The sequence below is a fragment of the Carassius gibelio genome, chromosome B1 (genome assembly GCF_023724105.1).
Source record: "Carassius gibelio isolate Cgi1373 ecotype wild population from Czech Republic chromosome B1, carGib1.2-hapl.c, whole genome shotgun sequence".
In the NCBI taxonomy this organism is placed as follows: domain Eukaryota; kingdom Metazoa; phylum Chordata; class Actinopteri; order Cypriniformes; family Cyprinidae; genus Carassius; species Carassius gibelio.
The window spans coordinates 30,391,073-30,413,234 of NC_068396.1; the positions used below are offsets into that span (position 1 = coordinate 30,391,073).

The window sequence follows — 22,162 nt, forward strand, 5'->3', positions numbered from 1 at the left end:
ATTCTCACTTGTGAATTTTCCTTTTCTTTCTGTGTTTTTCTCATTCGATCATTTCATATCTGTGGAATGGTGTATCAGTCTCAACCTGTTGTATTCCTCCATTTTTTACCTTCCTTTTTTCGGTGCTTTTCCACACAACAGCAGCTTTTTTCAGTCATATTACGAAAATCACACACATACAACAAATCACTTTTAAACACTTCTGCAAACATATAAATGCTCCTCATATCCCATGGAGTCCACTCCGCAAAACTGCCCTGAATTTGAATTTTCAAAAATGTTTTTCTTTTTTTCAACTAAAAGTCAGATTTGTTTTTTGCTCAGTTCAAATGGCCCCCTTCCCAACCCCTCTACAACTGCCCTGAATTCAATATTTTAATTTGAAACTGAATTTTAAAATGTTAGAATTTTTTCAGTTGTCATTTTTAAATTATGTTTTTACCTGAACAATTTTTCCTTCAAATCCTTGATCCCAAACTGCAGTTTAATCTTCATGGCATCAATAAATGGCACCAGCAAACGTGTGAGCTCATACTGAGCGTTCAAATTTAGTTATTATAGTACTCCAAGGAAAGTACTCTTGCTACTGTTAAAGTACAGAAATAGAACTGAATTTAAAAAATGATTTCAGATATATATCAGGCATTTATTCAGACTGCCGTTGGTCCAAGAAGGACTACAATACTTAGAGAAATCTATCCATTTGCATTCCCATTCATCTCAATGACAGTTTTTTGGCTGGTGCGCTTGCTAATGTTTGATTATGGGTTCTTAGTGCCAAGCCTTTCAGTAGTGAATATCCTAAGCTGTGTCATTAAAGGAAGCAGAAGACATAAAATCCATTAAATTTCCAAAAACAATCGGTCAGCAGCATCAAAACAGAATATTTTACATTTTAAATAAACAATTTTAATATAATTCATATTAAATAATAATTCCAATCTGTATGTCCCATTCTTGCTGGTAACTGACTGGTAAACGAAAAATGTTGAATGTTAAAATAGACAGTTTGCTTTTGTAATTGTGTAGTTTCTTAATCGACCAGCAGGTGTTAAATGGCCAGTGCTATCCAGCCAAACCTTGACTCCTTGACTTACTCAGACAGATTGCAATCCCATTTAGTGCCGCTAATGTGAACTTCATCTTCAAGTCACTTGTTTATTTTACATTGTAGTGCCAGTAATTAAAATACACACTTCTTATTGAAATCTTGGTCCCACTTTATATTAGTTGGCCTTAACTACTATGTACTTACATAAAAAAATAAGTACAATGTACTTATTGTGTTCATATTGTATTGTAAAACACTTTTGCTGCTATTGAGGTGGGATAGGGGTATGGTTAGGGAGAGGGTTGGAGGTATGGGTAAGTTTAAGGGTGGGTTAAGGTGTAAAGTATGGGTCAACAGTGTAATTATAAATGTAGTTACAGAAATTAAATACAGATGTAATTACATGTAGTTTTTTTAAAATATAAGTACAATGTAAAAACATGTATGTACACAATAAGTACATTGTACTAAATTATTAATTAAAATGTAAGTACACAGTAGTTAAGGCCACTTAATATAAAGTGGGTCCGAAATCTTTACAAAACAAACACCAGCATCACAGCTGTGAATGCTGACAGACGTGTGTGTGTCCCAGCAGCATACCCAGCGCCAGGCTCCACAGCTTCCAACAGGTTTGTCGGCATCGGATCACGGGACAACAACTTTCTGAACATCCCACAGCAGACTCAGGTACATGCATACATGCAGATTCACTTTAGGGACAGGGGGCATGCTGTTGATTCACAAGAAATTTTACAAGCAAGCCGCGGAGCATTTTGTCCATTTTTATTTCACTCAAACACATACGTGCTGTTGCACATTTTGACGTTCAGACCCTCAGGCCTGTTTGTGTGGTAGGCTTCCACTGAAAGTGTATTTACTGTAAAAGCATGTTCTGTTTGTTTATACACGCTGAGGGATGATTCTGTTCTCATCAACATCATCATGCTAAAGATGTGGTGTGTAGACATTAAGTTGAAAATACCTTCGAATATTCCTTTAAATTGAAAATAGCAGCCTTTTCAGTCCATCCATCAATCATGTGTTTTTGATCAGCGAGTATCGTGGGTCTGAGCGCTGTTAAATGCGTGTGGTTGGTAGCAGTCAGCGGCTCTCTGGGGGCTTGCTGAGGGACACGCTGATCATTTCAGATGGATTTTGTGGCTGTGTTCCCACTTGCTCCAGCCACAAAAACCACAAGCACTAACAATAAGACCGTACACATGGAAACAATTGTTTCCTCCTCCTCTTCACTGGTTCCAAAACCAAATGTCATATGATTCATCAGATTTATTGTGTAAGAAAGCAAGTATGACTTTACAGTGTCCTCATTTTTTTCTGTCAAAAAGTCCTGCATAAACATTAACACACTTGCAGCATCCAAAATGTACACTTCTGCCTCATCTGCGAATGGCAGGTAAAGTTAGAAAATCTCCCAGCAATGAAAGTCTCGTTTTGAATTACTTTTAGTATAATTATATACAGTAACTTTCTAAGATTTGTCAGCCAGTCTGACATTTTTCAGATGGATGTGCTATGACGGACTGAGCATTGGTCTAGTTCAAATGTGTTGAAAGTAGTTTTAAAATGCGATTCTATGCAAGAGAGAAAGTCTGACATCCTGAGGAAAGAGAGAAAGAGAGAGGGTGTCACGTCCAGACTGTCTGGTTGCCCTCAGCAACCAGACATGATGTCATAGGTAGTTGAACGTGAACTTCAACAGGAGAGAACTTAAGAAAATGGATGGACCCCACTACTGAGGATTACAGCAAGAAAGAGACAGAAAGATAATACCAGTCCCGCAGGGAACTTTTAGTGAGTCAAACATCAGCAAACTTCTCAAGTCAAGTATTTCTCTCTAGATACCGTACTAAAACCAGCAGGGGACGATGTTAGCTTTGTTTAAGCTTTAAATGAGTTTTCTGAGCTGGTCTGTAGAAGTAGTTTGAGTGTTTATAAAGTGTCCACTGTACTCTAGTGGTTATTCTGAGAACTGTCACAGTGCACTGATAAACATGTCAAACTGTCAGGAATGGTTCACTCAACAGTAAACATCCCTTCGAAGTGTTTTCATATGCTGTTCCTACGGCTTTCTGCCTTTACCAACTTTCAAAAGTTGTTCAAAAAAGTCTCTTATAATTACCACGGATGCATTTATTTGATCAAAATGACAGAATCAATTTAATTTCAAATAACTGTTTTCTATTCCTGTGATTTAAAGCTTCAGTGTCACATGATCCTTCAGAAATCATTCTAATGTGCTGATTTGCTGCTCAAGAAAACATCATTATTAGCAAGGTTTAAAACATTTTTGTGAAAACCTTGCTTATTATAAAAGTCTGTACTGTCACTTTTGGTCAATATAGTGCATGCTTGCTGAATAAAAGTATTCATTTATACTCCAAACTGTGTCCAACTTTTAAACACTGTCATTACTGAAAACTATCCACTCAAATCCGTCCACTGTATATTTCAAATCTCATGAAAGTCTGTGTATATTCAAACTAGGGATGTCAACGATTAATCGATGATCGATTAATTGTCGATAAGAGATGCAATCGATTAAGGCTATCGATGGTCGGTTAACCGATTCAATGTTGGGCTGCGTGCGGCTCATGCGCACTCAACACGTGCGAGCGGCTGTGAGTGACGGTGACGATATATAAAAGCATCATCATTCATTCACAATGTACAAATTAAGCTTTTAATGTGATTTAAACTTTAAAGTACATTAAAATAGAAACAACATAAAAGTTCTTCAACATTAAATGCAATAGAAATGTAGTTACTAATCATTTCATCAGATAACTGTTTTATATCGTGCGCTTTGCAGGGCTGCGGGACACAGTGACAGGACAGGTAGTCTATTCATTCCTACAACTTGTTAATTCATTCCTACGAATTATTAATGTGGCAATTGTCCATGTTTCATTAATTTTGTTCCCTAAATAACCCATGATTTAAGTGAAATAAGGGAACAAATTAATAAATCGAACGAATTCTTAATTCATGAAATCTTTAATTTCCCTTCCCATACCACAGTAAGAGATGCGAAAACAGTTATTAAAAGCGAAAGATAATAAAATAAACCTGGGAAATTAGAGGGTTAGACTATGAAGATTTAGGAAAAGAAACGATGCCTAAATATACTGAATTTGTGGAAATTCGTGACCAACCGGCAAACCAGAACAAAGTAAATGAAGACTATGGGGTCCAAAAGCATGGTCGCGATCTAACATTTTCCAGTTAACCTATTATTCCTCTAATAAACAAAGCTTTTATACCACACTTGTCATAATCAGATCTTATCATTTCTAAATAAATAATTGCTGGATTCAAAACAGCGATTAATAGGCGCTGTGACCGACACATTCCTGGAGCATTCACTGCTGTCACTAAACGGTGACGCCGAGCATCGTTCACAAGTTTCTGCATGGACCTGACTAGGGCACAGGTTCTAAGCCCTGGGACAAAATGGGATGCTTTAAGGAAAATTTATAGCCTACTAAGTAATAGGCCCAACATAAAAATAACAATTTGTTTTCATGTTTTTTTTTTTTTTTTAAATAGGCTATGCGAAATATATCCGACTTAAATAATTAAGATTAACGGATTTAAAACAGAAGTGTGGGCGCTCCATAAGTTCACAAAAAAAAAAAAAAGGATGACAACGCATTCTGTTTGTTTGCTTTATTTTACAAGAGCACAAATCTTCTGTTTTTATTGTGAGTGTGCACAAATGAAAGTAAACACTTTTGCGGAAAATATATATATTTTTTTAATGTCTCAGCTGTTTCGATCGCCTGCTGCACACGTATATTCTAGCGATTCAAACTTACATCGCAGTCTGTTCATTATCAAAATAAAATGTCAACTAAACATTAAAAGGTTACACTGGTCAGTTTAAATAGACCGTAGTATACCGGTCCACTCTGCTGTTATGCCAAGGACGTTTTTGCTCATATGAAGAGGATCATCTTTTCCGTCTATATGCGAATGCGTGTTAAGTACAAGCCTAGTTTACATTATAAATAATAGTTTAACATTCAAATACATTGCGAATATGGAAACATTTCGATTTGTGCCGAATGAGACATGAGCAATAACCTCAAATAAATCTAGCCAAAGCCGCGCTCGCTCATCCTCGTCTGCACGCATGCACTGTCACGATCTAATGCGCTGTATGCCGGATTTTTAAAAATCTGACATTTTCTAGGACAGAATCCAGCAGGATCAAATTAATGTGAGCAACTGTGTTTTGGTGCAGCAGCGCCGATGTAGTTCACTTAATGTGCAGCGCAGTCACACGCGCTCCACATTTCGGATAATTTTATACAATAATGTCAGTTGAAAACATTGCAATTGTGCTTTAAAATACAACAACGAGCACCACAAAACCATTTAAAGAGGCGCGTTCAGCGTTCTCCGTGCGGGATTGGAAACTGTCAACAAAGTAAAATGACCTCAAAAGTATGGCGCGCTCTCTTCATTTTATCAAATGATCATAATCGCATCTATTCATTTTATAATCCTGCTACTAGCATTTTATTCAGACTAAAACCTCTTTAATTCAAGTGAGAAAGCGTTTTGTGTGTGTGTGTGTGTGTGGCTTTTGCACATCCTGTCATACCGCTGACTGCGTGCCTGCAATAGACGCATTTTGCAGTATTATGGTTAACGATTAATCGATTAATTGATCGTTAATTTAAACGACGATCGATCATGGAAATAATCGAGATTTGACATCCCTAATTCAAACATTGCACACTTTTACATGAACAGAATTTCCCTGTTTGAGCAAACAATTTATATTTCTTAAAGAAAACTCTTTTACTCAGACATTTCAAATGTGGTTATGAAACATATTAACTAAGACTATTTGTAAAATGACTCTCTCATTACTTTCCTTTTCTTTCAGTCATGGTTCCTTTGACGAGACTTTTCATAAACCACACAGACACACATCCACAATGAAAACTGGAAATGGAGTCACAAAGCTAAGTATGGAACTTTCCCACACGCCCCCCTGTAAAGTCTCTCTCACACACAAACACATGCACAAATACACACACCATTCCCCAAACCGCTGACACCCTCTTTGGATCGAGGGATCTGGAAGACTTAAGCATTACCCTGCCAGTCTGGACAGCTCAGAGAACCAAACAAAGGAACGTCAAACCGACATCTTCGTTGTGTTCTCGAGACATCCAGTGCATTGACTGATCCCATCTACCGTTCTTTAATTTGTTCATCCGCCAGTCATATGCAATGGTGAGGAAAGAACTCTATTCATGAAATCATTGACATTTGAAATGGACATGTAACCTGGATGATGCCGGACACGTGTGATTGGATGGAGCCTTCTGATTGGCTTAGGCTTACACTTCCGAATCTGGATTTCCTGATTTCAGTGACGCCCTCCAGTGCAGTGTGAACTCGGCATCCTCTCACTGTTTACCAAGCAATAGACTGAGCGAAACAACAGATAACACTAATGTGATTAATGAGAAGGGATGACAGAAGCTCTGTCCTTAAGAGTCAGGCTAAAACACACAGATGAGTACCAGCAGAGCAATACACACACGTCACGTCAGCGACAGCACTACACAACATCATATAGAGTAGACAGACAGCTGATCACAGGAATGGGAAGGGGCAAGCACGACTGACTTTAATATCAAGCTTGTGACTCAAACATTTTTCATTTAGTAGTGTTTATGAATTAAAAGGCCAGTGATTTGAGTCATAAAACCCGTTGGCATGAACTAACGAGGGTTTTTAGTGCATCCATCACTGACCTCTTCACTACCATGAGTGCTTGTGCATCATATATATCCTACAGTCAGCCCTGCACACAAGGGCTTCTTCTGCTTTACTTTGCATTTGGTTTTGCAGTACTTTTTTATTTTTTTGTGGATGTCAAAAAAATTACAATTCAGGTCATATTACCCTAAAACCAAATTAAGACAAAAATATGATTTAAAGAAAGCTTATTTAATTAATAATTATTTATTGCAAAATGGTCAAAAAAACCAAGCCATTTTTTTCTGAAATTCTCATGCAAAAAATATAAATAAATAAACAATAAAAATAACTTTTTCATCCATAATTTACTTTTAGTAATTTACTAATGAGAATTATGGATGAAAATGTTTAATTGTCATAAAAAATATTGTCACAATGCAAGCAATCTCAGTGAGACAAAAATAGGCTTCAATTTCAATTTGTAAAATATTATTTTTTTATTTTGATTGTGCAATGTGACCTGGTTGTGTTTTTGTGACATTCACCCTTTCACTTGTGTTTGATTTCTGGTTTTGTGCGATTTTAGTTTGCATAACGTAGCTAGCCGCTTCTGCTCCAGCTGACCGAACTGCATGTGGAATTGTGCTTTTTTGTTTTTCGAGTTACAGGTAAAGATCAGCTCTCCTTCAACTAGAATGTGACTAACAAACAGACAATCTCAAGTTTTCCTTTTAGAGCTTCATTAATTCTATGTTTTTGATGGCTATTATATCGACAGTGCTCTGCCCTTCCATCACTTTACAGTTCGTTCATAACTTTACTACAGCTTTTTTTTCTGTTTCAGTACAGCCTAACTCGCACGACAATCTACTCAATGCTACCATTTCATTTAGCCTATCAGCACAGTGCTCAACTAAAGTAAATACATGCACACATACACAAACATTGCACTATGACACACACCCACTTCCTTAAAGGACAAAGGGAAACCTTTAAAAACAAATCCCTCTATCGAACATGATTTTACAACATGCATCCTATTTAAAGTACAGCATGTTTCAATTTTAGATGAACTCGGAAAAGAAAATGCTCGTAACCACTGACCTCACTAAATAACTGGACTGCCTGGCTGTCAATCACATGGTCAGGGACTCTGATTGGCTGAGAGCTGACGATTTCATCATCCACTTGAAACACATCAAAGTGCCTCAGTGTCCCCTTTACATGCAATTCAGGGTCTTCACTTCATGTATAAGCTACAGAAAATATGTACAATATGTATCATGGGCTTGGCAAACAACATATGAGCAACTGCAAACATCATATTTAAAGATAGATGTTATCCAGACGTATCGCACTCATACTGTGTGTGTGTGTGTTTGTGTGTGTGTATATATATATGGACATATGTATAGTTCTTCCGCTGTGAAATTAGCTCTATGGCAGTCTAGTTATTTTTTGACCTTTGACCTGGGTCAGTGATGCCATCAGAAAACGTCCAAACATATGAAACCCAAAAACATCAGATCATCTCGTCAGAACCAACAGGACTGTCGGGTCAGGTCAGTGCAGATCAAAAACAGGACAGAAATACACCTTTAGAACAGAAACAGAGAGAAAACAAATTCTCTTTGTTGAAAAGTGTTATTATTGAGAGAGAGAGAGGGGTAAAAAAAAATTATATGTGGACTGAGCCGTGTGCAATGTGTTGGGTAGATATCTGTGTTTGTCTTCAGATTTTTAAGAAAGCGAAGGAAGTGAAAAAAAGACAAAAAAAAAAAGAAAAAAGGTTGAAGTCTGCAAGCTCCTGGACTCTAAACACGAGGGCCACAAAAAGAATCCCAGTCTCTGTAAGCGTTAAAGCGGGGAAGTTAATTTTTACTTTTCAATTATCTTTTTTAATGTTTTATTTGTAAGCTTTTGTTTTTAAACTATTTTAGGCGTGGGGGCCGAAGGAACGATTTTACAAAAGCAAATGTATGGCAACAACAACAAAATACTGGTGCTTCTGTTACTCAAGCGCAAATAATACCACACCAGAACGAGACAAGTTTAACGAGCCTCTGTTTCTTTCTTCTTCTCTTTTGTATTTACCTAGGGGGTTCATATTTTTATATATATATATATATTTTGGTTCTGACAAAAGGCATTTTACTACAACCTTTAAGAGAGCAATGCCCCTTCTTACTCTTAGATAAATGGTGCATTCAAGTTTAAGTTGGTCAGAAAGATTGTATTTGAGTTGAATGCCGTAATGAATGCAGCATCTGTAATTAGTGGTTAGGCTGTTAAAATGAAACTCATTTTTTCCATTTACAATAAAGTTGCATAATAAATTATGATAGTACTCCACCGTTGCAATATAATGCATAACAATTGCACCTTCATAAACTGCATAAAAACACACAATACAAATTATGTTATTTTGTAGTTAAAAATGACTTTGCAACTCATAAATACAAACTTCCCAGGAGGACTTGAATGCACCTAAATACCTGATGAATATGCAGAAAGGCGTGTTTTGATTGGAGGAATGGCCAAAATGAAGCATCACAACTAGAGGGTTTGTCACACGCAATCAGATCACGTTTGCTCCAAATCTCTGCTTCCTTTAGATGAGATCGTGTAGATGTTAATGTTAACGTGAGTAGGGTTTCATTAGTCGTAGTTTAGAGCACACAAGGTTCGAGTTGAGAGGCAAAAAAAATAAATCAGTGTGCCACGGCTTCCCCGTATCGTCCTGGAAACAATTCCTGTATGTAAATGAGCTCCCATAGTGTTCGTGCTGTAGTGTATAGGTGAGCATTTAAAGGTTGTCCCATTCAAAGTGCCTTTTGTTCACAGACACCATCTTGTAAATGATGAACACCCGTCTCTCCTCTTTCTGAGCTTTCTCAAGCTGTATTCACAGTATATAGTACTACAAGAAAATGGATGTGATTTCGTTCTTTTTATTGTACAATGATGAAAAAAAAAGTTTAAAAAGCAAAAAAAAAAAAAAAAAAAGGGTCCCTTTTTCTCTGTACCTCTGTCTTTATTAGTCTCGCGCTCTTGGCACCGTAGATGTCTATCCTTATCTTTCCTCCCTCTTTTGATGAAAGAGTTGGAAAAAAAAAGTTGAATCTTTTTCTCTTGAGCAAGATGTTGTAAACTCTAATGTTATATCCCTGTCTGTATGCTTCACATGTTTATATCATACACGTCTCGCTCTTCGGTCAAACGCAGTGGGCTCTGAGTACTAACTGACCCGGGACCGCCCCGCTCACCCTCCCTTCATCTGAGACCAGCAGTACCGGTGTGTTTTAGGAAGCTGTGCGGTCCTGGTGCCAGATCTGTTTGGCTGTCGGTGGAGAGCACTGGACCAGAAGATGCACAGTAGCTCTGTCGTGTTTGTTTGTGTTGTATTTATTTCCATTAGTCTCGCTTTTGACTCTGCAATTAAAGCACCTTTTTAGTGGTTGTTTGAGGCCAGCTGTTTAAAGAACTTGACTGATGATTTGCTAATTGCACCTTATGCACCGTTTAAAACCGTGCACTAAGAATAAAATGCCCTGCATTTAGAAGGACTGATCCAGATGTGGCGGCAGCTTTGTTGTCAAATCCCAGCTGCTCCACTTAAAATACTTCAAGCCATGCATTTTTGTAAGCACCATATTAATCATAGATAGTCGATGTTTCAGCAGTGAACATTTTTTATCGGATATAAAAATAGACAAAAGTAAATGTTGCATGAAAAGGATGATAACTACAAAGTTTTAATAATCATTCTAATTCTATAAGAATAGAGAAGTCCACACTTAATTACGTCAATTATTTTTTACGAATTTTTAAATATTTTAATTAATGTGCATTAATTTTTACATGCACACCATGATGAAGTGATTAAGAGTTAGTAGCACTAAATTCTGAATTATTAATCATCCCTCTGGTTTGTGTCAGGATTATGAAAATTTAGTTGCATTTATTTATTCAGAATCTGCCCCAATTTGCTCATGCAAAATTGCAGCTGTACACGTTTTTTTAAATATCTACTGTCTATGTGGTTTTGATTTGCTTGTGTTTTAGTACAGCGTCTCTGATCCAGCGCCCTCCACAGAGCCTTTGGCAATCTGCATGTGTTATTTACAGATTCTTTTCCATTATAAAAAACTAAAATGTTTGTAAAGAGCAGCACCTGATTGAATAAATGATGTTCTTGACTGTACAAAGATTCTGATATGGGTTTGTTTTATGGTAAGAAACTGACACCACTTCAAAACTTTTCTTTGCAATGAGATTTTATTGATCCCAGGGGAGTTCAAGCTGTAGTAAATTCAAATGATTAATTTCCTAACAAACAGGCCTACATGGAGTCTGCATCCACAAAGCTCTGCTGATTTCCACCACATGTTAATACATTTAACAATACATTATTCAGCAACCAAAGCATTGCATTTAACAAAAATGACCATTTATTTTAAAGTCATTCCACTAAGTCAGACTTCATGTAGGCCTGCTGATAAGTTAAAAAAAAAAAGAGTCTACTGTCTGGCAGTTTGGCTTCTACATTACAAAGGAGCGTTTCTTTGCTATGAGCGAAAACAATGTAAAGGCTCTTTCCCGCCGCTGAACCTGCTTTAAGAGGTGAATGTTACAAGACTTTACTCTCAATACATGAACAGAGGAACCCATTGTCAGCTTTACACCAATATGATTCAAGGAAATCTCTCTTTGACAGGACTTAATCGTGGAGTATCATCACGCTGTAACAGGTCTTTTGGCTTCTGAAATGCAGTGAGCTCTAGTGTGCCAAAAACCTCTTGTTGGTCCTCATATTAATATAAGCAAAGCTAATGTCATGAAAAATGATCCTTATTTGTTTTGCATCAACGGTTAACGGAAATAAAACTTTAAATAAGAAGCTTTTAAAGTCAACTTTACTTTCTTAAAGCATATGTATGGAATTATGCACAAATTGTATTGTAAATAAAAAAAAAAAAAGCTCTAGCAAAATAATTTAAAATGTCAGGCAAGAAGGAACAAAGCCTTCATTTTTGAGTCCCGTTCTACAGTTTGCTTAATTCAATTTCTTGTTAAACTTACAAATGCAAACAGCTTTCATGTTGACTTTAAATAGGACAAGTGATCTATTGAATTCAGGTACATTCAAAACGATCATCACTCAGATTATGTTATTCTACATGATATGGATTCCTTTACAGAACAGCATCATTTTAGGTATTTTGTTTTACTGCGAATGTTACAGAAAGGCAAAAATTTGCACTAATTGTTTCATCTGTGAATGCTGTTATCACATTCATCAGAGGTGTGTGCTGGGAGAAATACAGAAATATCTCTGATTTTAGAGAAATATATAAAATCCTCCATTAGACATATCTCATTAATCCTTTCCCAAACTAAAAACAACCAAGCAAATGCGTATGCCCACATCTAACCTCCTCACAACCCATAATACTACTATGAGACGTTTGCTTTCAATTGATGCTGATTTAGTCAAATATTCCCTAAGGGAACACGCATATACACGTGCAAGCACACTTCTTCAACATGCTAGAGTGCATTCAACCCAAATGCTGTCAATTCCATTGGAATTTGTTCACCGAGTGATTGCATCCGCCCCGTCCCCAACCAGTCTGCGAGTCTCCCCTTGACTTGTAAACTCAAAGAAATAATGGGGGGAAACCGGTGTCCCGAGTAGATGCAGTGCTTGTGTGGTGGCAGGGAGGGGGGGGGGGGCACGCGGGCTCTCCGCGACTCTCACTCGTCTTCGAAATTCTGATTGAGCAGGAAGTTTGCAGCCAGGTTCTCGTTCTTCTCACAGGCGAAGTACGCCTGGACCACTAGAGCTTCTGAAAACCCCAGAGCTTTTAACTGAGAGAGAAACACAGGTTAGATTAGATGCTTTCCATTCGTGCAAGACTGGGTTATAATAGTTAAAAAAATCTAAATCCATTATTATTATTATTATTATTTTTTTGGTATCTGAAAAAAAAAAAAAATTATAGGCTACTAGATATTTTTCAATGTCATCTGGTTGGTGAGGTACCATTTCTCGTTCTCATCAGTGGTGTTCACTCACCCTCTCGATGGCTTCTTTCTCCTGTTGCGTCACCTGGATGTAACTCTCAGGAGCCGCCTCGTCAGCCAGAGCACCCAAATCAGCAAACTCTCCGCCCTCTCCACCCTCGACTTCACCCTCACCCACGGGTGCATTCAACATCTGGATGAAGAGCTCCTGATGCTGGCTGATTTGCTGCCATCAGTGAAACATGTGAGTAAAAGACATGAGAGCGTACACAAACAGACTCTGTTAGGCTCTGTGCTGAAGATGTGTGATCACCTGCAGGAGTTGGGGGTTCTCCTGTCCCAGCTGCTGCAGGAGGGCCGGCAGTAAGGACGGGTTCTGCTGGATCACCTGCCTCATGCTCTGGAACTGCGGCTGAGAGCGCAGGAACTCCAGCGGATTCTCACCTAACACAACATCAGACACTCGCTCAACTCTCCAGTCTGTTCATGATCGGGATGGGCGCTATACTGAATACTGGCAATATATTTGTAATAATGCAATCATTTAAATGTGCATCTTATTTGAATAAAATCATTAAATGGCTATTAAAAGTGATTTGCCGTGAACAAAAAAGTACATGTAGTAAAAATGGCATTAAAGTTTCTCAGCTGGATTCCTCTGAAACTCTGATTCAAATTTAGTATATTAAATATCAAAGAAAGTATATTCATAAAAATCTTATGCATACAAATTCTTATTCAATTAAAACAGTGTGGAAATTACTTTAAATAGTTTTTGCTTGAAAATATACACCACCATTCAAAAGTTTGTGCTTAGAAAGATTTTTTTTTAAATAAATGTTTATTTTTATTCAGCAAGGACATAATAAATAAGTCAAACGTGACAGTACTGGCATCAGTAATGTTAGAAAAAAAATCTAGGTATTTTGAGAAGCTTTGAGAACGCTAAACATTTGAATGGTAGTGTAGATTGCTTTAAAAAGGAATAAAGACCTTTGTAAGCACATTTATTTACCTTCTGTGGGCTGCGTGTCTGTGGGGAGCTGAGCTGGAGCAGGACTAGTTTCCTGCACTGGGACAGTAGGAATCCCCTGAGACAGGACACAACAGTGCATCAGATACACAAACATGCATGGAGCTCTCTCAAAAACATACACAAGTATCATAATAATAAAGAGCAAGTGTGACTGGTGTTATGATTGCATTTGGAAAGCATGTATTTGTACAGCCACACTCACATTGAGCAGATACTCCACAGCGCGGTGAGGGTTGTTATAACTGGCCTTGAGTGCCGCCACCACTTTATCTCTCTCATATCCCATAGACATGATATTTGTGAGCATGGCGTCATACTCCTGACCTTTGACTGCAAAACACATGTGCATGAACATCTGAGAGAAAAAAACATCTCTACACATTTACTGCAAATAAACCAGGAAGATTTTCTCAGTACCTAATGTTGAAGATGCATCTTCCCCATCAGCCCCGAGACCAGAGGCACTACAAAACAAACAGATTATGATTTAGTTATCGCAGCAGTCGGCTCTAAATATATATATGTAAATGTATATATATTTTTTTTTCTTTTCTTTTTTTTCAATTAATTATTTTAGATTTCTAAATAGCTTTTCTATTACTTGTTTAAAATCATATTTAATACTTTATTTATTATATATTATTTATTATAATTTGATATTATATTAAATAATCATGGTACCATCTATTTATTTTGACTATACAGTTAATAACCCCATTTTATTATTTTTCACCAGATTGTTTTACTTTTTATTAGTAACATGACAGAAGCAAAGTAAAACATTAGATTATTTACATCTAATAAATTGCTTTTCGCTCTTACATAGACAATGATTAAAAGCAGTCAGCCCAATCATGCAAATATATATCTCCCGTGATATAAACAACTGTAGAAACATGCACAGTTTCTGACAGGTATCCTGGTTGAGTCTCACCGCTCTGGGCTCTGTGCAGGTGACACGGTTGCAGGAGGGTCGTCTGAACTCTCATCTTTTGGGATGGGAAGGGAGGCAGGAGCTGGAACGGGAGGAGGAGAGGAGGAAGAGGAAGGCGCAGCGGCAGATTTGGGTGGTTCTGAGGGTGCAGTGGGTGATCCTGGTGCTTTTGTCTGGACAGAAGAAAAACAAATATTTTGATTGTTATTAGGGATGCACCAATATGAACATTTTTGCCAATACCGATAACCGATAATTCTTTAACTATGAAAGCCGATAACCGATATGTTGGCCGATAAACCTAAATCCACATTTCTACATAATCTTTTTTTGAGAGCCTGATTACCAAAAATGTCTCATTAAAAGGCATTAAACACTTCAACATAAATTAAACATTAAGCAGCCTTACAAAGAAATAAAATAATGCTTAAATAATGGAAACAAGTTACTGGACAACATTACTTACGTGTAAAAAAAAAAACATAAGACGAAGTGTTTTGAAAGCGGTCCAGCATGTAAGGACTATAGCCAAAGATACTGTCAAAATCATTAAATATTGTCATCATTAAGAGTATGTGGCATTTCCAGTTAATGTAGGCCTGTTATTTTCTGGCTATTATTATAAGGTTACTTTTATTATTAAATTAATATCACAATTAATTTGCCTCACAACAATTTCATAGCGCATCACCACATAACTGACAACCTGTAACTCACAGCCTGAAGGGCTGAATGAACACCGGTAAACTGAAGCGCTGCCATATTATTTAACTCAAGGAAACAAATTATATATTCGGGTATTTATACAACATTGATATTACAACTAATATACGTACAAAAAGAATGTGTAGCTTCTGTTGCGGATGCGCTCTTGGCTTATCCCGCAACAATGCGCTGAATCACGGAATCCAAACCGAAAGAATTCATGACGTTTTATTATAATAGTGTTCTCGTGTATATATATATATATATATATATATATATATATATATATATATATATATATATATATACAATCACTGTATTTTCATTTTCGAAGTGTTTTCAAAGATATTTAAAGCAATCATGGTGAACAGCAGCACATCTGAATCATCTCTGCAGGAAATAATGCATAATTTATCGGTTGCAAGATATCGGCCAAATTCTCTTATCAGTTCAATAACGATAACAGAAAAATTTACATTTATCGGCTGATATCGATATGGTGGCTGATATATCGTGCATCCCTAACTGTTATCTTAATTCAGACGGTCAAATCTCTAAACTCTGACCTTGGACACCATCACCACCACAAAGTTCTTCTCATCGATTTTGTACTCCTTGATGGGCGTATCATCCTGCAGGATTTTCCCAGCATAGATCAGCTTCTGTCCTGCTACTGGAAAACTTTCTCGCCCTTTCTCAGCCTCAATCTTCTCCTTCAATGCCTTCACCTGAGTCAAAACCATAATTATAATTAGTCAATTCATACTCATACATTTACGTCATCAAAGGAAAATAGGAAAAAAGGAAGGAAAATAGCATGTGGATATTCAAGCAACCAGACACGTTCTGACAGCTATTTCAACCCTGTCATTTTAATAATACTATTATAATCTTTAAATATATCACAGTGGACCACAAAACTGTAATAAGGGTTCTTTTTTTATATGATATTTATACAGCTGAAAGTTGAAAAAGTAAGCTTTCTATTGATGTATGGTTTGTTAGGACAATATTTTTCTGAGATAAAGCTATTGAAAATCTAGAATCTGAGGGTGTAAAAAAATACAAATACTGAGAAAAGAATCTTTAAAGTTGTCCAAATGAAATTAGCAATTCATATTACTAATAAAAAATTAAGTTTTGACATTTATTGTAGGAAATTTACAAAATATGTTCATGTAACATGATCTTTTCTTAATATCCTAATAATGGTTTTGTGCTCCAGGGTCACATATAATCTGTAACTCTAGATTATTCTATAGGAACGTTACATAAATCTGACAGACCAACTATCGTGATTGCATTTGTTTATACTCTACTCTACAGACAAGTATCTATCTATCGCCTTACACGATCAGTTGATCCCCAATGACTCATTAATGACTCAAAAATCCCCTTAAACCGCTATAAATACGGTCCTGTCATGAAGTTACTCACTCTTAGTACATCTACTTTTTGTAACGTATTTAGAAGAGCGAAAGAAAGCGTGTAAATACCGTCTGCTCATCGTCGATGTCTATTTGAATGGTCTGCTGCTGCAGAGTCTTCAGTGTGATCTGCATAGCTGCTCTGCCTCTGTCTTCTCCTTTCTTCTCGATTCGGGGTCTTTGAACACTTCTATATCCAGAGGAAATGTTTGATTTCGAGGCGAGTGACCGGTGTTAATCGTTTGGAGATGTAGTTCTCTAGCTAACAGGCTAAAAACACGCCTGTGTCAGGGGCGCTGCGTCATTTTCTTCGGCGGTGGCGGAGCGGACGAGTGAGCTCAGACATAGCGACACCCTCCGGATCTGAGCTGAACGACACTTTTGAGTGCGCTTTTTACAATGATGCAGGAAACCAAAAATACTAATTATGACATTTATTTATATTATAAAAATGACCTTAGGCATAACATGGACATGGATGGAGTTTAATTTAATTAAACTTCATAATCGTGCTTTTATAGAAGTCTGTTTGATCTTCCTTTTGTGTTTTATGTATTTATAGTTATTTTCCACTAAACCAGATTCGGCTCTGTACTAAACACCAACACAGAATAAATATTTTAAATAAAACAAATATCGAAATAAAGAATGACAGTATAATACAGAGTTTTTAGTTTTAGTTTTTTATAAATAATAAATAATGTCTTCTAAATGACTAAATGTAAATAAAGAAGATCATATCAAGTTCAGTGTTTTACTTTTCAGTTATCTTTATTCAGTTAACTCTTTTGCATATAAGGTTGTATATCTTTGTATATAATAATAATAATATCAGTCAATAAACAGGGTTTTTTAAACGTGGTTTAAAATGACTCATTTTGGTTTTGTGTATGTGAAATTTACCGAATAAAAGCATAAGATTCCCCATGAAAAAATATTTGTATTTAATATATTAAAAATATTTTTAATTCAGTACATAAGTACATTTTTTTTTGCACAATATACAAAAAAATAATAGTTAAAATAAAAAATTACAGGACCGGGAGTGACGACTTTAAATAGCTTCTCGAATCATGTTAGACACAAAAAAGAGAAATGGGTTTCCTTGTGGTCAAAAAATTTTAAGTTTCAGTGTTTGCGTCAGCGTTCAGTACAAAAACTACAATAACCACAATCCACAGATCAACCCACTTCCGGCCCAAGAGTTTGTAAACAATGAAAGAGGATATGGAGTCGTCAAGAGGTCTTACCTAAAAATATTGCTCTGTACAGGCCATAATAAATGGATATTACATGTCATACCTGTAGAGCACACCCGTAAGTATTAAACCAACCTGGACGTACCGGTTTTCAAGGACTCCCGCTCTTTTAAACGTCCTTCTTGTGTGTGTGAAAATCGGACCGCTGGCTAGCGACGCGGTTGTTTTTCTACATACTAGACAGACATCAGACACAACGGCCTGCAGAAACGACGGACCATAAACACAACCGAGGACTGGCGAGTCTTTCAAAGGCCACCTAGACGTGTTTCTGTCGTGTTTGTCGTGTGGCGCAGGCTCAGCTCGATGGGGAACTGTCTGTCTTCTCAAGGCGCTGATGATCTGTCCCTGCTCAACGAGTCCGAGGGGGCGAGTCTGCCCGGAGAGCCTCCGCCGCCCTACCAGGTACAAACAAACTACTAGACCACAAAAATGATTTTCTGTTGTGCACAACACAGGCTAGACTGTAGACACGCTGGGATCGTGTTCGTAACAGCAGTGGGTATTCAACTGTCTGAAAACAGGAAAAGTTTGCTGTAAGCAGGTTTTGAGAAATGCAATTCTTTCATCATAGATATGCATCTTTGGTATTGACTTTGATCTCTGACTGAGAAAACGTACCAAGGTTGTTTTGGACAGTGATTTAGATACTGCTACAATGACATTATAGGTTATAATGCCATATTAAGCTATAATAATAAATAAAAGGTAAATAAATACAGTTTCTGGGACAGATCATGTTTTTGAAAGAAATGCTTCCTTAAATTACAACACGTCTGTAACGTTACTCTGTGCTTGCGAATACAAAATTGTAACATAACAGTTTCTTTTATGGCCTTTTAAATATATAAAAGACAGTGTATTATTTAAAAGTTCAGAGAATGTGATATAAAGAAAATACATCCGTAATACAGAAGATATATATATATATATATATATATATATATATATATATATATATATATATATATATATATATCTAGAGAGAGAGAGAGAGAGAGAGAGAGAGAGAGATGTAGATGTGTGTGTTGCATTCAAAGTTTCTTGCTTTGTGTTCTCATGTTTGAAAGAAGTTAAGAAGTCATCATAAGATCAGTCTTATTTATATATGTTATTCTGGACAAAATTTTACTAAAACGGTTAAGAGAATATTGATGTAATTTTATTTTTATGAACATTGTGGATTTTGTAAATAAAGTAAAAATATAACCTTCTAAATTTAAATTAATTACATAATTAATCTCCCTGCCCCCTGTCATTTCCATATAATATTAATCTAAAATAAGAGAGAGAGGGAGAGAGAGGGCAAATAAATAAATAAAATGCATCTTTAAAAAATTCAATAGATAAAAAAAATAAAATAATTAATCTTCGTATTCTTCACATACAGCATGGACATATCTTCTAATGGCTGCAGTTACAGGATAGTGTCTACATGATTGTTATTTCTTTTATTTTGTTAAACTACACACTTTTATAAAATACAGGTTCCAAAAGAGGGTTTTCACTGAGATGCTATAGAATAAACTTTTTTTTTTTGCAATTCTTAAAATAATTTTTTTCTTAGTATGATTTTAATAATCCAAGAAACCTTTTTCCACTATAAATAACTATTTTGTCCTTTTTTTCCCTATTTTGAAAAGATTGCATGGTTGTCGATGCCTATAAAGAACCTTTATTTTTAAGAGTGTGAAGTCCTAATAAGCCCTTCTGTGTGCTCCAACCACATGTGGATTGTATTAATTATGTGTGAGCAAATGCTCTCGTGACCCCAGGAGCGGGCGCAGGTGCCAGTGTACCATCCCACACCCAGTCAGACGCGGCTGGCCACGCAGCTGACGGAGGAGGAGCAGGTCCGTATCGCTCAGCGCATCGGCCTCATCCAACACCTGCCCCGAGGGGTCTTCGACCCGGGCACAGAGCCATCCGACAAGAAGATCAAAGAGTGCGTGGTGTCCCGAAAACACGTGAAAACTAGTGCTGTCAAATGATTAATCGCATCCACAATAAAATTTTTGTTAACAATATATGTGTGTGTGTGCGTGGTGTATGTATATATAAATACACACACATGCATGTATATATTTAAGAAAAATATGTTGTTTATATAATAAATAGATTTATGTATAATATATATTATATAAATATAAATATATACATGTAAATACTAATAAGATCAAACAGTTAATTGCATTCAAAATAAGTTTTTGTTTACATAAATGTATGTGTACTATGTATATTTATTATGTATATATAAATACACACACATACAATATATATATTTTGAAAACATATATTTTTTATTTATTTATAAACAAATAAATTCTTAAATATATATACATGCATGTGTGTGTATTTGTATAAGCATAATAAATATACCCAGTACACACCCATATATTATGTAAACAAAAACTTTTATTTTGGATGTGATTAATTGTTTGACAGCACTAGTGAAAACCACTTTCACATTTAGCCGGCTGCATGTAAAATTGTTTGCCCTCTGCCCACAGGTGTGTGATCTGCATGATGGACTTTGAGTACGGCGACCCGATCCGGTTCCTGCCCTGCATGCACATCTATCACGTGGACTGCATTGATGCCTGGCTCATGCGCTCCTTCACTTGCCCTTCCTGTATGGAGCCCGTCGACGCTGCGCTGCTGTCTTCCTACGAGACGAACTGAGAGTGTCTGCGGCAAAACCGAGAGACGTGCCAATGAGTCTGCCAAGAGCCCCGAAATTTCTGGGACAGTAGATTGAACAAATGAAGGTGGTGTGACTCTGTGTCTGTGCAGAGACTGTAAAAATGTCCAGTGCTAAACAATAAAACCCCCTGGAAGGATGTTTAAAACCTCTCACTTGCATGTAAAAGCGCTTTTCGAATACATATACATGTAATTGATGTAAAAGTTTCAGTGAAGCATCTCTAATGAAGATAGAGCGTTTCAAAAGCAAATTCAAATTAGTAAATTATACCTTTTTTCCCCTTTTCGTTCTAACCAAATTTGTGAAATGTGCAATATATATGCGAGAGGGACTCATGTCGTTCTGATTGGATGATAAACCCGCCCATCACCAAAATTCGGCCAATGAGATCATCCCTTCCTGAATTTGACAAGTCTAGAGGGCGGAGTTTCAATTCTGCAGGCTGTGAATGTCACAATTAGATTGCTGAAAAACCTTCATTACGTTAAAGAAACCGAATAAACAAGAAAACATGTGCCATGATAATGTTTAAGCTCGTGATGCACTAACTGGTGTTTGAGGTGGTAGTTTTACATACTTTTTCTATAATTTTCTCCAATCTCTTTCCTCGATCACTACGGATGGGTCGTGATGAGGTTGTTTAGTGGTAGTTTTGCCTTGTCAGCTGCTGTTTTCCAGATTCTGGGATGTAAGTTGCCTTTTAACACTGGTATTGGATCATCTTTCCCCTAACTGCTTGTTTTTGGTGTTACATGTTGGATCCTGTTTGTCCCCACTTAGCTTTGCTATGCCTGTTCTTATTGGATAGAACCGTGGGGATCGTCTCCAGTAGTTTTCTTTCTTTATCTTGGAAGAGAATATTAGTGATGCAATCACCTAACTTTGTGCACCTTTCAAATGTTGCAGACTTAAAGTCAGCCTTTATAGTGGAAGCTTTAAATTTATTCCTTGTTGTTGTTGTTGTTTTTTGAACATGGTAAAAAATTTAATGGAAAAAAGCAGTACATGCTTCGGTCAGTTTTCATACTGTTCGTAATGTCTTAAGTCTTCTGTATGTTAGCTGAATATATGATCTTAAACCCTTCACAGTTTGAACTGCTTTCAAAATAAAATAACTAAACACGCTTGTTGGTGCCATGTTAATGTAAGTTTGTCAGCAATAACATTAGCAGGCATACTTTAAATGACATGTTTCGTTTATGTGCAATAATGGCACAAGAATAGTATTATAATACAATAAAGGTTGCCAAATTCTTCCATTTCTACATGTTTTT

The 22,162-nt window shown here is 36.6% G+C and overlaps 3 protein-coding genes across 18 annotated transcripts in view; 2 read left to right on the forward strand and 1 right to left on the reverse strand.

Annotated features, from left to right (window-relative positions):
- The window catches only part of nfixa (nuclear factor I/Xa), a 90,858-nt gene extending 79,854 nt beyond the window's left edge, over positions 1 to 11,004 (forward strand). For 10 of the 16 annotated variants that reach the window (XM_052545953.1, XM_052545964.1, XM_052545962.1 and 7 more), the window contains 2 exons: positions 1,647 to 1,741; positions 5,970 to 11,004. In XM_052545953.1, coding sequence (XP_052401913.1) covers positions 1,647 to 1,741; positions 5,970 to 5,984 — 110 coding nt within the window. In that variant the 3' untranslated portion in view covers positions 5,985 to 11,004. The remainder of the gene's footprint in view (positions 1 to 1,646; positions 1,742 to 5,969) is intronic. The other 6 variants (XM_052545954.1, XM_052545965.1, XM_052545956.1 and 3 more) reach the window with 1 other exon arrangement.
- Positions 11,005 to 11,055: 51 nt separating this feature from the next.
- rad23aa (RAD23 homolog A, nucleotide excision repair protein a) lies at positions 11,056 to 17,306 on the reverse strand. The gene is made up of 9 exons (XM_052545971.1): positions 16,995 to 17,306; positions 16,065 to 16,226; positions 14,794 to 14,966; positions 14,277 to 14,323; positions 14,062 to 14,189; positions 13,839 to 13,914; positions 13,137 to 13,267; positions 12,876 to 13,049; positions 11,056 to 12,667 (listed from the first exon to the last, which is right to left on the reverse strand). The coding sequence occupies exons 1-9, from the start codon at positions 17,058 to 17,060 to the stop codon at positions 12,554 to 12,556; spliced, it is 1,071 nt and encodes a 356-aa protein (XP_052401931.1). The 5' UTR covers positions 17,061 to 17,306; the 3' UTR covers positions 11,056 to 12,553.
- A 794-nt stretch (positions 17,307 to 18,100) lies between these two features.
- Positions 18,101 to 22,147, forward strand: rnf11a (ring finger protein 11a). The gene is made up of 3 exons (XM_052545973.1): positions 18,101 to 18,589; positions 19,960 to 20,129; positions 20,695 to 22,147. Exons 1-3 carry the CDS (start codon positions 18,491 to 18,493, stop codon positions 20,864 to 20,866), a joined length of 441 nt encoding a protein of 146 aa, XP_052401933.1. The 5' UTR covers positions 18,101 to 18,490; the 3' UTR covers positions 20,867 to 22,147.
- Positions 22,148 to 22,162: the final 15 nt, after the last annotated feature.

Bases quoted from the DNA above. Each gene is read 5' to 3' on its own strand.
- rad23aa (XM_052545971.1), bottom strand. From the start codon at position 17,060: ATGCAGATCACACTGAAGACTCTGCAGCAGCAGACCATTCAAATAGAC. The intron at 16,227-16,994 runs GTATTTACACGC...GTTTTGACTCAG, and splicing joins ACATCGACGATGAGCAGACG to GTGAAGGCATTGAAGGAGAA. The intron at 13,050-13,136 runs GTGATCACACAT...CACTGATGGCAG, and splicing joins AGAACCCCCAACTCCTGCAG to CAAATCAGCCAGCATCAGGA.
- rnf11a (XM_052545973.1), top strand. From the start codon at position 18,491: ATGGGGAACTGTCTGTCTTCTCAAGGCGCTGATGATCTGTCCCTGCTC. The intron at 18,590-19,959 runs GTACAAACAAAC...TCGTGACCCCAG, and splicing joins AGCCTCCGCCGCCCTACCAG to GAGCGGGCGCAGGTGCCAGT. The intron at 20,130-20,694 runs GTGCGTGGTGTC...CTCTGCCCACAG, and splicing joins TCCGACAAGAAGATCAAAGA to GTGTGTGATCTGCATGATGG.